This window comes from Anarrhichthys ocellatus, unplaced genomic scaffold, assembly GCF_004355925.1.
Source record: "Anarrhichthys ocellatus isolate YVR2014 unplaced genomic scaffold, GSC_Weel_1.0 scaffold53, whole genome shotgun sequence".
Taxonomy (NCBI): domain Eukaryota; kingdom Metazoa; phylum Chordata; class Actinopteri; order Perciformes; family Anarhichadidae; genus Anarrhichthys; species Anarrhichthys ocellatus.
Window position 1 is genome coordinate 1,225,031 of NW_022280083.1, and position 15,098 is coordinate 1,240,128.

General features: G+C 42.8%; 1 protein-coding gene across 4 annotated transcripts in view; it reads left to right on the forward strand.

Moving 5' to 3' along the window:
* Positions 1–15,098, forward strand: part of wdfy3 (WD repeat and FYVE domain containing 3) — an 84,104-nt gene that overhangs the window by 8,083 nt on the left and 60,923 nt on the right. For all 4 annotated transcript variants that reach the window (XM_031870616.1, XM_031870614.1, XM_031870615.1 and 1 more), the window contains exons 2-4: positions 7,480–7,690; positions 10,095–10,218; positions 11,510–11,619. In XM_031870616.1, coding sequence (XP_031726476.1) covers positions 7,511–7,690; positions 10,095–10,218; positions 11,510–11,619 — 414 coding nt within the window. In that variant the 5' untranslated portion in view covers positions 7,480–7,510. The remainder of the gene's footprint in view (positions 1–7,479; positions 7,691–10,094; positions 10,219–11,509; positions 11,620–15,098) is intronic.

A 15,098-nucleotide genomic window follows, 5' to 3' on the forward strand; every position in this document is an offset into this window, starting at 1 on the left:
CCCCCCCCCCCCCCCCCCCCCCCCCCCCCCCCCAAAACTGTGAGGCAGGAGGCATTTCTGTGATTACATCACCTTCTCCAGAGCAACGACCACACAAGCCTTTTGAAGAGCTCGGCTCTTCCAGGGCTATGGCTGCCTTCATCTCCCCGGAGTTGGTGCGAGCTCCGTGAGACATTCATTGAAGCCGGCGTCCGCTTCAAGAGAAAAGCTTTGAAAAAAGACCGGAGGGCCGAGGAAGCGGCCTCAGCTCCTCGCTGCACGGCAGTTACCTCTTTTTCTTTTGGCTCGGCCAAGACGAGACGTGGTTTGATGGGGTCATTTTTGTCAATTCTCAATGACTTGGAGAAGAACCGATTTTAAGTCATACAAATAGTTAGCTAGTTGCCTTGTTATTGCTCTGAAAATTGCTAATTTTATATTAGGAAATTACACACAAGACAGCACTGTAAGACTGATATTTTGAGCGATTTTTCAACAAATCACACGTGATGTTTTGATCTGAGCTGCAGTCATGCGATGCGTTCCGTTTTCACCAGGCAGAGTGCTGCTTTTCTCTCACTATTAAATATTAATAGTAGTCACTTTCGAATGCAAAATTGTTGTGAATCGATTCAAAATCGTAGAATTTAAGAATCTGGATTTTTCTCCCATGCATGCATTTCCCCAGCTGACTGCTGCTTGACAGGGTCACTAGCTTTAGGTTGTTGATCACACTGTGTGATGATGATGGTGCTGTGGGTTTCTAATCCTCATCAGAGCGGCCCTCTTAATCCTCCCCGTTATGTTGCTGAGGTATGCGGTGAGCCGTCTGGTTGCATGGGTCAACCGCTGGACATTCAAACTCACGCCGGGGAAGAAAAACAAGCGATGGACCAGCGAGGTGTTTGCTTCTGTTCAGAAGTAAAAATAGTTCTGTGTCACAGACAGAGAGCTGGAGGTGGAGATGTCGACGGCGTGTTTGGAATCTAAATTGCTTGTGCTCGCAGTTCTCAGTCCCTCTGAAGCGTTTCCAGCTTCCTCCTTCAGCTACGTCCGTTCTCTCAAAACTCATTTCTGGACCGACAGATGAGGTGCGCCTCATAATATCTCCGAAGGAAGCGAGATAATCTGTTGCCAGAGGTGTGTGTGTGTGTGTGTGTGTGGGCATCTTGTTCTTCCTGGCGGTGTTTCCAGATCTGAAATTAGAATTGGATCATGTTCATTTAGAGACAAACGTTCCCTAAACCCGGCTGATATCTTTTATATCCAACACATTGTTTAAAAGCAGAACTCCCAACAAATAGCAGTATCTGTATTATTATAAGTGTTATAGTACAATGTCTTAAAGGGGACAAGTATAAACCTTAGCAGCTTGAATTCTATTTTTTATCGTACATTAATACACATTTGAGACTAATAGAGATTGTCCAGCCACTGGTTAGTTAGCACGGATGCTATTTTCAATGAAGGAACTTTACATTGGCTTCCTGGAGCTTCAAGATAACTAATCAAAAGCAGAATGTAGCTTTGAGGTAAAGTTATGCTCCTCTCTGAGGTGTTAAACAAGTAAAGCTGCAACTAGACGCTAATGTGTCCACCCAAATGTCTCTTAGCTTCTCTCATGATGCTCTCTCTGCTTACCAAATGGGCAGAGCGTGTTGCAATCCTGTGTTTGTCTGCGGATCACTGCCTCTCCTCCTCTTTGTTGTTGATCTTCCGGCCTTATGCCGAGTCCTGTGACATGTGTTCGCCCCAGTTTGCGGCCCCGGCCCCGCTGAGCTCCGGCTCTGCTTCAGTGACTCTCTGATACACATGGGCCCGGTGCAGCAGTGTTCCAGTCAGCATCGCTCAGAGAGGAGCGCTGGCTGTGAGCTGAAGTAAGGCCACATGATGGGTAGGCTGTCTCAGCTTCAATAAAGCTTCTTCATAGTTTGTTCTCTGTTGTTTGAACAAAGCCCCAGCTTCACCAAACCTCTTCTGCAGGCCAACAGCAGTGTTAAATATGCATGACAGTTCACAGCTTTGTGGTTCAGTCACCACCTTACTGTACTTACAGTATGACGGTTTATTCCAGACGTTTCAGGAGCAGCAGGCTGGTCTCATCCAGCACTCGTAGCTGAACCAACGACAAACAGTAAGCCTGTAACTTGTAGATATCACACTACATTATTTTGGTCATGGAATCATAAACGAGGAAGTATAAAGACAGCAAAAGCACACAAAGGGCAGGCGGTGGGGAAGGTCCAACACACAGCGGCCACTGTTAGTTCCTCATGTGGAACTAGCAGTCAACGTTGATGTTTTTCTCACGTAGCTTACGTACTTTAGTTACGGCACTCTGGAGTTATTTTAACACGAATGATAATCTTTTCTTAAACCTAGCCAAGTAGTTCTCTTTTCCTGGTCAGACGGTTAAGAAGTTCATTTTGAAAAGACCTTGTGAATGTAACGTGTGGACAATTGACACGTGTTGCTGGAGTTTTGTGGGAAAACGCACAAAAAATGATTGTTCGTAAGATATCATACGAACCGTTTGAGGATATGTTGTCAGGAGTGCTTACTTTTAGTTTAAGTGGTAGCTTCTTTACAACCTGATTTACTTTGTATTATATTATTATATGATATTCTCTTACAAATCCCATTTCCCTCGCTGTGTGATGGAGCCCCCCTGCTGTTCATTCCCTGAAGCTTGATAAGCTTAATACTAGATTTGATAAGAAAGTTATAATTTCTTGTCACGTTCTTTCTTGTTATAGTGTTTGTTTTTTCTGGTTGTTTTTATTTCATTGAAACAAGCCCAGAGGTGGCAAAGATGTATTTGCACTTAATTTATCATATTAGAAAATAGTTGTCATGTATAACTCCTCTCACCCCACGGTTGTCCCGGTTAGAGTCGGATCTATGTTTAGACATTTCACTGAGCGTCCACTGAGACAAATAAACCACATGTATCTACAGAAGCCAGCGTTCCTGTGTTTTGGTCTCGCAGTGAAACTCACAGCTTTAAACAATGACTCAGGAACTGTTCCCCATCGAGCTGATTATTTATAACCCGGCCGCAGACCAACCGCTTCTGCTTTTTGGACTCTCCATTCTTGACATCCAGCTAGATTTTCTCCTGGACTGGCAGCTTCTCTGGAGGCTTTTTCTGCTGATGCTGCAGAGGCCGTTACCTCTCGATCGCCTCATAACCCGACGGCTCGGGCCGAATGGTCATTTTGTCCTGGATTTATTACGTGATGAACGAGAGCCAGTGGACGGTTATGATTGGGGTGTCCACGCAGAAAGAGGAAGGATGTTAGCAGAGCGGAAAGCTGATTCGGCTGCTTGGAATAGATCCGCTCATCACACGTCAAAACGTTTACTGTACAAATGTGCTTTTTTTGTTATTTAGTTGATTTTGAGCACCTCAGGTTGCCATCAAAACCCGAACAAATATTTAATTGCGTGCCGACACATAAACAGCGGTAGGCGTTGTAAACCTCTTCCGTCTGTTGATGATCAGTCCTACGGTAATCATTTTCTTTCTGAATTAGTTGAAGTCATCTGTCAGCAGTGTAGTTAATAAAACCTCCTGCTTCCTGTGGCTGGAAACACTCACTTCCTCTTCATCAATAGAGTTCACTGTCGCTCCAGTAGTGTGTTACCAGTCAATATATAGAGAAGTATGTTTTCTAGCCTTCAAACTTTAACTTAAGGCATAAAGAAGCTTTATCTTTTAACTTTTTTTACTGTATATTTGTAGCTGCAAAAGTGGAACGTATCCCTTTTCAGAAATCAGCCTTTGTGTGTAATCGGGATCAGTGAGCTGTAATTCACAGTTTGTGCATCTAAAAGGCCCGTCAGTGGGAACAAAGCCCCCCATGTCACACACTCAACAAACTTTATCAGCGTGTGCAGCAGGTGGTGGTGTAATGTTGTTGTTTAGGAGAGGATATAAACTCTAAGGCCTTATCTCAGACAGGCAGGGCTGGTGCTGAGGAAAAACTGAACCGTGGAGCTCATCGCTGCCAACACGGGCTGTATTTTAAATGTCAAACCCGGAGCCTTTCAGGTCTCCTTTGATCTCCATCGAAAGAAAACTTCATCGGAAAATAACCACAAATTGGGGGGAAAGAAGCCCAAAACGTCGTTGTGACACAACTGATTATGTAACTCAGAGCGCTAACCAGGTGAAGCGTCTCTTGAGACTGTGTGCATGCTACAAACATGTGCTCAGACTCGTGAAAAGGCACTTCAGATAAAAGTGGACCAAACGGTGCCGTTTGAGTGCGAGTTCAGGCAGAGGGCAGCTCTGCCGTGTGGGCAAAATGAGTTACAAAAGCCTTCAGCTCGGAGTGATGATGTTAGTGCCACAGATGCCGTGTTCCTGGAAATCAGGACAAAACACTCTGAAGTGTCTTTGGAGCTGTCTGTCTCTGCCATCATGATGTTCCTTAACATGTTCTGTCTTTTAAGACGGCCCTTAATTAAAGGAGCGAGAGGGACGAGGAGAATGTAGATGTGGTTTGTGGAGATGCCGGTTGGGGCAAAGCAGAGCTTGGAGAGGAACAACTAATAAACAATCAACGTCGATGACGATACCAGTGAAATTCAACGATTCTCTATACCCAATTTAATACTACGGTAAAAAACTGAAACAAAAGCCATCAGTCCCACTTTAATATCTATTTTCTATTGCTGTAAAAACATCTCATTGAAGTTTCTCGCCAAAAACTACATTTTACAAGATTACATTTGAACACATCATATGATGACGTTATGATTTGCCTTTGCCTACCATTAATTTTTTTTACTGAATAGAGCTTGAACGCATCAAAATGAAACTCAATGCAACATCTGCTAACGTTAGCTGTTAGCTCCGCTGGACTGTGCTAACAGCTAACGTTAACTAGCTCTCCTGCAGATTTCAACTATGATTGGTTGTTCACAATGAAGCATTATCAGGGAAAATATAGGGTGCGACGCGTTAATAGTGAGTTTGTTGCTTCATTTCGGGTTTTCATTCCAATCAAGCCATTCAATTTCAATATCTCTTTGTCACAAATAAAATGATTGATTGACTGGTGATGATTTGGAGGAAAATGGTGCCAATTACGAATAATTATTTTGGCTAAAAACATCAAATGTTTAAATAAAAATGTGTTTAACTAAGACACCGGAACAGAACACCGTTGGGAGCCAACAGCAACGAGGAGCATCCTCCGTCACATTATGTGAAATAATCTGTTTGGCATGAAGTCAAGTCTGCAAACTGCTTTAAAACACACATTGATATCTCCAGCCCTCGTGATATCACAATAGAATCAAATTTATACACAGCCAACAGACGGAGACGCTTGCCAAGAGTGAATTAGCTGGAGGAGCTCCAGCCCTGAGGGTGGCTGGTTTGAATCCAGATTTGTTTAGACTTCCCAGAAGTGCTCGAGGAGAAAAGATGAAAACCACTTTCTTCAGTCCTCAGTAGCTACTTCTCAACCATTAGTCTGACGGAAAAACAAATAATCGACTAAGTTATTTTTCACGCAAAAATGACAGAACTTGCCGTGTTCAGCCTCTCAAATATGTAGGTTGTCTGCTTTTTCTTTTGTTCTGTAAATCTAAAACAGAAAGATGATCAGTTTAGTGTGAAATCAGACATGTAAGGACCTCACCGTGGACTTTGAGGAATTGGGATGGTATTTTTTACTATTTTCTGACAATTTATATCTGACGATTTATCAGATTCATTGATGATGAAAATAATCGTTAGTTGTAGCCCTTCTTCTATGTTGCTTCTCTGCACAGAGATACCTGGATGTAGTGTTGAAGTTCACCTATTGGTGAACTCTTTTAAGACTATTTCATGTCCATTTTAAGTCAGTTTTCTGATACGTCCTGAATTAACATTCGTTTGGTCAAAGTAGGGTCAAATGTCAGTAGCGTGAACTGCAGAATATACAGAAAGTAGTTATGTTTGTGTGTCATAAATGTCCTTCAGTGACCACTTACTAGCCTTTTGGAACTTAGTGGGTTTTAATTTTGAAGTCCTGTCTGGTTCATTGCATTATTTAGTTATTAAATATGATTAATCAAATCATTTTAGGACTCTGTCACCTTTTATTAGATAGTAGTAGTTACTTGATTCACTTCTTCCCACGTAGCCATAACTATTTGTTAAAGTCAGCAACATTTTTGAGATTTTAATTTTAAGCTTTTTGTTTACTGAAACAATTTTTTTCTTCTAGAAGGCGGGGCCTATTTTGTCAACGTCTAAAGAGAAAATAACCGCTGCGAGGAGTTTATTTCCTCCTCTGTGAGAGGAGGGGCTGCACGGTAGACTGTCATGTCTCTTCACTGTTTCTGAGAGGACTGGAACTGAACTGTCTGTGCTTTTTAGCTTCACTTCGCCTCAGCGGACATCCAAAAAGTGGATGTAGCCTTGTCCAGAACATCTGTACTTCTACCTGATGTTTAGCTTACACTGCAGTAAATTACAGCAGCGGCTAAATCTGAGTCCACGGCTTAGAGCCGATGTGACCAAATGTGAGATGGAGAAGTGCTGGGAAATGTTGAGACAATTATTAAATGCCTCCTTCAGCAAAACAATGTCATTTTATTTTCCTGTCTATAATATCAAGCGTCCCCAGAAGCTCACGTAAAGGTAAAATAAATGAGAATTTATTTTCCTCCCTCAACCATCACCCGTTGTCTGTGTGCCCTTGAGCAAGTTATGCTGTTGCAGCGTTCCTGGCTGTTTTTATTTTTTATTATCAGTGGATGTTTATCTGTGTGTCGGCTCTGCCGCTCTGTGAAGTCTCCTAGCAACTAGCTGGCTGAAAGAAAGTCTGGAGAGAATTAGCTGTGTGGATATATATATATATATATATATATATATATATCAACCATGCTATGAAGAAAGAGAAAAATAAATACCGTTCAGAGTAAAGAACCTCATACTTGTTTTTTTAAAAGCCTGTTTAATTAAGTTTGTAGAAGTTCTGTCTCCCAAAAGACTTCTTTGTGTTTTATGGTGACTTGAAGGTGTTTTTATTGTCATTATGTTAGATGCTCATCTTATTTACTGTGCTTTTAATGTAGATCTCGCTCGCTAAGCAGTGAAGTAGGGCTGGGTATCTCACTTTTTAATTACATTTTTTCAATCTAATATGCTCTCTACAGTACTAGTGCTGATACGATACCTACGTCTTGGTACAGATGCAAGAAGGGTACTAATAATTTGAGAGATATGGAAGTTATTCTACAAAAAAAACCTTTTGTTTGTTGACCAAAAGAAGCCAAACTTCTGAAATGTTAAATGTTGTCAAAAGACAAAGCAGTCGTGTGATAATTCCAGCTAATTAATATACTGTTTTGGCAAAATAATGATTTAAATCTGAGTTATTTGAGCGTTTTTGATACTTGATACTGCGGACAGTGTTGAGTTGGTACCAGAGAGGGCGTAAAGATTTTTACTCCAGTATTGATTTGGTCTCTAAAGCTCCTCTCTTCCGTCTGCAGGGCTGCCTTTGCCCTGACGAAGCCGCTCAAGATGAACATGGTGAAGAGGATCATGGGCCGGCCGAGGCAGGAGGAGTGCAGCCCCCAGGACAACGCGCTGGGCCTCATGCACCTGCGACGCCTCTTCTCCGAGCTGTGCCACCCTCCTCGCCACATGACCCAGAAGGAGCAGGAGGAGAAGCTCTACATGATGCTCCCCGTGTTCAACAGGGTGAGTCCAAACACACCCAAAATGATGGATTGTTGGACTCGTGTTACAGACAAGTTGGTGCTCGATCAACTCATTCAATGGTCTCACGCCTTGGTATTAATAGAGAATACGAATGGATTGATATGAACCCAACAGATGAGATTTCACCTTGCATCTATTTAAGATCATTTACATGCACACTTTTCTAGATTCTGTTTCCACAGCCTGCAGCTGAATCTGGTGGAAATGAGCCTGTTGACTTGTAGAGGTGTTGACTTTATGGTTTAAAGAGAAGTGTGGTTGTATGAGGTACTTCTCCATAGTCAGAGTATTACTACAGTAGATGGAGTTTGGAGGAACAGACAGGAGAACCATCACGGGAGCAAAGTAATGTATTGCTGTTGACATATTTCAGACACCTAAAAATATCAATATTGGTTTAAATTGACCCTATATTTACAATATTTTCCCCGCTTTACCTTGCTGTCAGACAGACCTTTCTGTTGGAGCTGAAGCAGTTATCTGTGCTCTCTCTAAGGCCACAAGACTCCATTGATAAAAATGTTATTTTACATCACAGAACACGGGAGTTGCTGGTCTACCGTCTTAGTTTGTTTGTATTATTGTGTGACTTTGGTGTTTTGAAAGGGACAGTTTGGATTTACCAAAGTCACACAATAACCCAAGAGGCAAGGTAAGGCGGTGACAATATTCTAAATATAGTTAAACTAATATTTTTAGGTGTGAGAAATACGTTCACAGCAGTACTTTACTTTGCTCCTGTCTGTTTATCTAAACTCCATCTACTGTAGTAATACTCTGACTATGAAGAAGTACCTCAAAACATCTAACTATACCTTTAAGTTCAGCAAACTAGAGCACAATGAGATGTTTTCAGTCTAGCTTTGGGTCACACGCTGTATATTTACTGAACTACTGTATGTGGAATGGTACTTTATAATAACCTCTCGTATTGACACTGACTTGAAGCTTGAGCTCCTTGATGTCACACGGGGACACTGTGAGCTACCTGAACTCAAAAGCATGTGACGATGGTAATATTGTCTAATGCTCACCTGATAGACGGGTGTAGTCATGCAGAGGTAGTGAACTCCCACACACTGTCAACACAACGTTTATTAATGGAGAAAGATCAGAGGCCTTTATCACGCTTTACACTCACATCTTTATACTTGAGGCTGCATATTAAAATAACTTAAATAGTTGATCAGTTATATCAACATAAAGTTAGCTGAGTAATTCCAATGTCTTGGCAAGCTCAACATCCGTAGAAAATAATTAGTGCTGAGCTAAAATGCATAAATAACTAAAGGTGTATGGCGCGTGACATGCTTTAGAATTAGAAGTCATGTTTTAAATAAGAGTGGGCGTAGATTAAAAAGTCTGCACGTGTTTATCCAACAGAGCAGTGAAAGCAGGACTCAATGAAATGATATTTATATCTACAGTCCATCTTCATATCCTCGGATAGAGGAGTGAGCCTCTTTGTTTCCCTGCTGAGTGTTCTCGTCTCACTGGAGGGCCTTATACCGAGGGTCTCTTGACTTGTCGGCTAATTACCCGGCGCTGGCTGTGATTCATGTCAGGATTCAGAAGTCGAGTAGTCCCGGTGCAGCGGGGCTCCGGGCCCACTTTCATGTCACATTTGCCGGGTAAATAAATCCGTAATGAGTCGTCGTAGTTTTATCTAAAGGCTCGGGCTGCAGTGAGCTCTGTGGCTGTGAATTTAGGACAGAAAAAAAAGAAACAGCGAGAGTCCACTCTGATTCCTGCGTGTTCAATGCTTCATGTGATCACAGCTGTCATTTGTCGCTTTGCTAAGGCCCGCCCCTGGAACGCAGACTGTGCCAATCATAGCGTAGAATCAATACTCATGATCTTATTCAGATATTCTTCAATTTTCAGGCTCTTTTAGTGGATGTGGAGCTGGTCATAGTTAAAAGTTGTGTAATAATGTTACGTTTCTACATAAAAACATGTGGAGCTAACATTAGCAGAGTAGGTTAGTGCGTCATTAACTGGCGTTAGCACTTCTATCTAGCTACTGAAGGTATACTGGATGTATTTTAATGATTGTAACAGTGAATAAAGAGGAACAGTGTTGTTCCTTCATCTCATTGTCTTCTGTCTCTACCTCCAGCTGATGTGGTGGTTTACGTTCACGCTGTGATCTGTAGCTTTATCTTCTATCTTTATCTGTTTAAGCTGTTGTTGCTGCTGAAGTAGTTTGACATCCTCGTTATAGCCTTCAGACACTATTGTAGACCCTTCTGTCTGCTTCTCTCTTAAATGGCTTTTTTGTTTTTTTGAGAAATTTGGTAATATGCATGCGGGGAGTGCAGTTAGTGACAGTGTGGGCTCCACTGCTTTCTTATGTAATCATAGCTGATCTTTTCTGCTTCAGGTGTTTGGGAACGCTCCTCCCAGCACCATGACGGAGAAGTTCTCCGACCTGCTGCAGTTCACCACCCAGGTGTCCCGGCTCATGGTGACCGAGATCAGACGAAGAGCCTCCAACAAATCCACAGGTGAGCCCTCCGACACACCGATTTATAACGCCATAGATGGAAACCTCCATTTATCATCCCTTTGGCATCAGTTGTGGTTATTTCCCATAACCGCCGTGCTTCTCGCACTTTGGCTTTGCTAATATTGACCGGGATGGTGGAAGAGATTTCTTCCTCTTCACTTCTTCCATTATCAATGCTGATGGATTTATAGTTAAAATCACGATGCTTAGATTTTTATTATAGTTTGCTGTAAAGCTGCAGACAATAAATTTACCAAGAGACTTTCTATTTGGTGCTCAAAAGGATAGACAGGCATTCATCCTCCAATCAGGACAGTGTTCATACACGCAACTGACATCGTGTCCACTTCCACGTTAATAATAAGCTGTGAGTTTAATCTGACTTCACTCTTCACGTCTCCTCAAAGCTTTGACAGTAGCAGCAGCTCTGACTGTGACGTCCTCACAGGAAAGACCTGAAGTAGACTCCGATTTCCTCCTCTCTCTCTCTCTCTCTCTCTCTCTCTCGTGTCTGTCTGAACATGTGATGTGTTGTTTTCAAGCAGAGAGAGGCGCTCAGATGTTTGTGTCTGAACACGCACTCCTCCAGCTGGTCAGCAGGCCTCTGTAGATCAGTAGTTGACTCAGGTCTGGACTGACGTTGCGGTGCTCTGTCATCAAGAACAAGTGATTTTGATTTGCTGCAACTCGAATCAAAAAATAGCAGAGAGCAACTAGACTGTAGCTCATCCTGTAGGGAGGTTTTGGAAGCTGACAGAATCATCCACTGCAAGGGAGTAACTGTGTTTCTTTTGTTCTAAAAGCCACCGTCAGTGATGACGCACAATGATGACAAGAAATACATGTCCAAAATCTCAATTGTCCTGCTCACCACAGAGCAGAGATGGGGACTAGGACTTGTGAGCAGGGATGTGTTAAAGATCGGGTGGTTTTATACTTTAGCTTCATGCGCCGCAGAGCAACTTCCATACGAAGGAACGGGGCGCCGCCTCCAACGCTGAGTCCAATTCTCTTTCTCCTCTGTCATGTTCACAGACATGTGGAGTATACCTCTCTAATGTATCTGCAAAAGGTTGATTCCTTCTCCTCCTTCACTCTGCATAACATTTGAGAATACAGACATTATATAATCTGGAAAATCACACATCAAATTACAACACATGTCACTTCTCACCGAGATGATTTATTCGTTGCATAACTGATCATTGTTCCAGCAGCCCATCTGCCCGCCACAATGAGCTGTCACTTTCCATCTAGTTAACGGCATCTTCATGTGTTTGCCTTTCCAGAGGCAGCCAGTCGAGCCATAGTCCAGTTCCTGGAGGTGAACCAGAGTGAGGAGGCGAGTCGTGGCTGGATGCTTCTGACCACCATCAACCTGCTGGCCTCCTCCGGACAGGTTGGTAGAGTAACGCCACACTCGGTTAGCAGCACCGTGTTCTTTTTGACATGCTGCTGTGTTTCTGTGCGATTGATGTCATTGAGTTTTGTTTTTTGTGTTGGTAAGGATTGCCCTCATACATGCGAGTGTAGATGAAATCAGAGGAAACGACTCGTCTCAGCATTCTGCCTCTCTTTGACCCATTTGCATCTCCCGTCTTTGATCTCCCAGCAGAAAATAGCATCAGCCCCTGTAAGAACCGGGAAACGGTACAAATTCCCACCTGACCCCAGCTCATTCTCCCCAAACACAGTCGTCTATTAAGTCTGCTTTACTGCGCCGAATGAAGTAGATGTGTTCCGATACTGATGCCAGGACCAGAAATGCAGTAGTCACCCTGCCCAATCGGTACTGCACATGTGCAAACTAGTACTTCACACCTGTGGTAAAACACTCTCATGCAACTTATTTTTTCTTCTGATAATGCTGGATTGTGAACAACAAATCTGTGTTTAAACCGGCAGGAGGAGAGCTAGTTAATGTTAGCTGTTAGCTGTTAGCTGTTAGCGGTGGGCCCTACTTGGCTCGATAACAGAGCTTACAGCTAACATACGGAGGTTGCATTAAGTTGCATATATGATGCGTTCAAGCTTCACTAAGTAAAAATTAGCATTGGGAAAAGGTGAATAATAATGCTACCATGAAATCTTTTTGAGATGTTTTCACTGCAATACAAAATAGATATTAGAGAGGGAACCGTGAACGTTTTAGTTTTTAACGCACTGGTATCGGATTGGTACTCGGTGTTGGCTGATACTCAAGTTCAGGTATTAGAATGATACCTGGTATTTAGGGGTGCAACTGATCGCAGAACTCCCAGATCAGATAAACAGAAAAAAAGCAAACTTAACTCTCCACAGATCACGGATCAGTTACGGTCCTTTACACCACCAATGATATCCAAACATCTCTAGAATGAAGGAATTGATGCTCCTCATAGTTCCTTCTTACAGTTCATTTCACTGCTGCTTCTCTATGCCACATGTATCGCATCATTGTCAGATTTTTATAATTGCATGCAATGAGATTGAGTCCAAAAAAAACTGGATTTGTTTGTTGAGCATCTGGTCACCATGCAGCTCGACTCCACATGACTGAGAGTCTAACCGTGGCAGCCTGTTGGTCACCTGGCTTAAAGGTTACACGTCCAGCTCTAGTTTTTTCCTCCGTGCCTGTGCTCCTGCACCGCGGCCAGCAGACATCCTTTCAACTTTTTGGCCTGCATTCCTCCGGAGGTCTTGAGGCGGAGCGTTACTGTCAGCTGGCCGGCTGAATGCTTCTCCTGCTCTGCTGCACACCAGAAATGTTGTTGCCGAGTCCGACACTTCCTCTCTCCGTCTGCAGACATGTTTTAAAACCACATAAATCCACTCGGCTGCTCCTATTTCTGTCAAAACAAACACACACACACACACACACACGCACACACAGTATCCATTGTATGCATGCACTGCTATGTACACTTCACCTTTTGAAGTAAACATTTGTGGGGGGAAAAATTATTTGGGAGCTTGAGAGAAGGCTTTATTAATTTATAGTTGTCAGAACAGTGTTCTCTGCAGTATTAATGCAGACATGTTGAAGGATAAATGCCTAAAGGACATTCAAGTGCTTTCTGTGTACGCAGCAATTTAAAAAACACACGATCGGGCTTTTACACATGCAAGAAGCAGAAACCTCAGAAAATACAACCACGGTTTGTTTTTCCTCTTTCTGTCTGAAGTGGTTTCACTGGTGCCCACAGCTCACACCTCAGGATTTAAACCACTCGCATGTCACTGAAATGAACTTTCGTATTTTCTGTTAGAGGCTGCTTCAGCTTTATAGCAGTCAGCCTCTAACGTTTCAGCTGGTTGAAGGATCCTGTCTGTTCTAAGTGAAGCCAGATTGACTCTATTGTATTTTATGTTTTTATTTGAACATCTTTACCTGTTTACAGTGTTTACTGGAGCTCCTGAGTTTTAAACGCCTTTATTTTTAAGGAACCTTGATGGTATTAATAAAATGAGGCACCAACAGCTTTTATTTCAACTCTGACATTACACTCATTAAAAACAAACACATCATACACATAAATACACAACTCATTATCATCAAACTCAGTCTTCAGTCTTTTGTGCCATCTGGGCGGCTGCTGCCATAAATATCACAGTTGATATGAGATATAAGATATAAAAACCTTTGTTTTTCTCATTTGTGTCCAGTCTGGTTTTTAATCTCCATCCTTCATCCATGCTAAACGCAATTATTCTCGTGTTTCTGCTCTACGTTACCCAGAAGGTCACATGTCATGAAAACTAACTTCTAAAGCTTCTTCTAGACCCCATGAACTCTCCCCCGGGACGAGGAACCTTTAGAGGAGCCCAATGCGTTATGACAGCAGGGACCAGGTCCTAAATTAAGTTCTGGGGACATTTTCCGGGGGGACATCTTACCTCCTAATGAGGCCCTGGAAGGGGAATAGTACTTTTTGAAAGTACAAGAACTTTTGGGGAGGGGTTAGCAGGGATGACGGTTGATGATTGGTCTACTCGTCTACCCTTTCATTCATAAAACAAGGAAGTACTCTAGTACAGATGTTGGACCTTATCAGGGCGAGGGGAGAGCATTTCTCTTTGTTTTAGAGCATTAAAAGTAAAGTTAGGCTTTGCTGTCGGCTTCCCGAATCATTTAAAAGGGTCTCGGCCAGTCTTTAGACCACTATTGGCTGAAGGAACCTTTTCCTAAAACTTCTTGGTAGAACACGGCTTTAGATATTTGTTGCTGTTTCTTTAGGCTGTGCTATCTTTGCCTGCTAGTTTGCCTTTTCACTGTAAGCTAAATTCAGCAGCAGCCATAAATGGTCGATGGATCACTTCCTGTCTTTAGCAAGACATGGCAAACGTAAAAACTTCGATAAAATACTTAACCTTACAAAAGTGTATTTGCAGCTGAAATATACCACAGTCCTCGTTCCGCGTTCAGATGATCATTTCTTTGGGCTTGATAGTAGAATTAGGCCGTTCACATTACAAATAATTCTGACAGAAATGTGCACATTTTGGGTTGACTGTGCCAACACAGTGGCCTCATTTAAATTAATGAGGGGCGCTTCTGTATTTTCTTCTTTTTTTTGTGGCCTACATGAGCCTCAGATTGAATAAATAAACCGCAGCCGGTATTAAGCAGCATTTTTCTGTTACTGGGAAACTCCCAACCTGCCTCTGTGTCCCTGCTGATAGCCGGGCGACGGCTCCATTATGCGGCCGCGTTAACGGACAAACTGACAGGAAACAGAAGGACCTGCGGTCCAGCAGCAGGGAGGCTCACAGTGCTGTTAGTGTGCAGGAGGGACTGTGTTTAATGGATCTGTGTGCCTTTCCTCTGGTGTCTCACATCGTAAAACAAAGGACTCTCCTGACAGCTGGCCTCCTGTAAACCTGACGTCACCCCCCCCC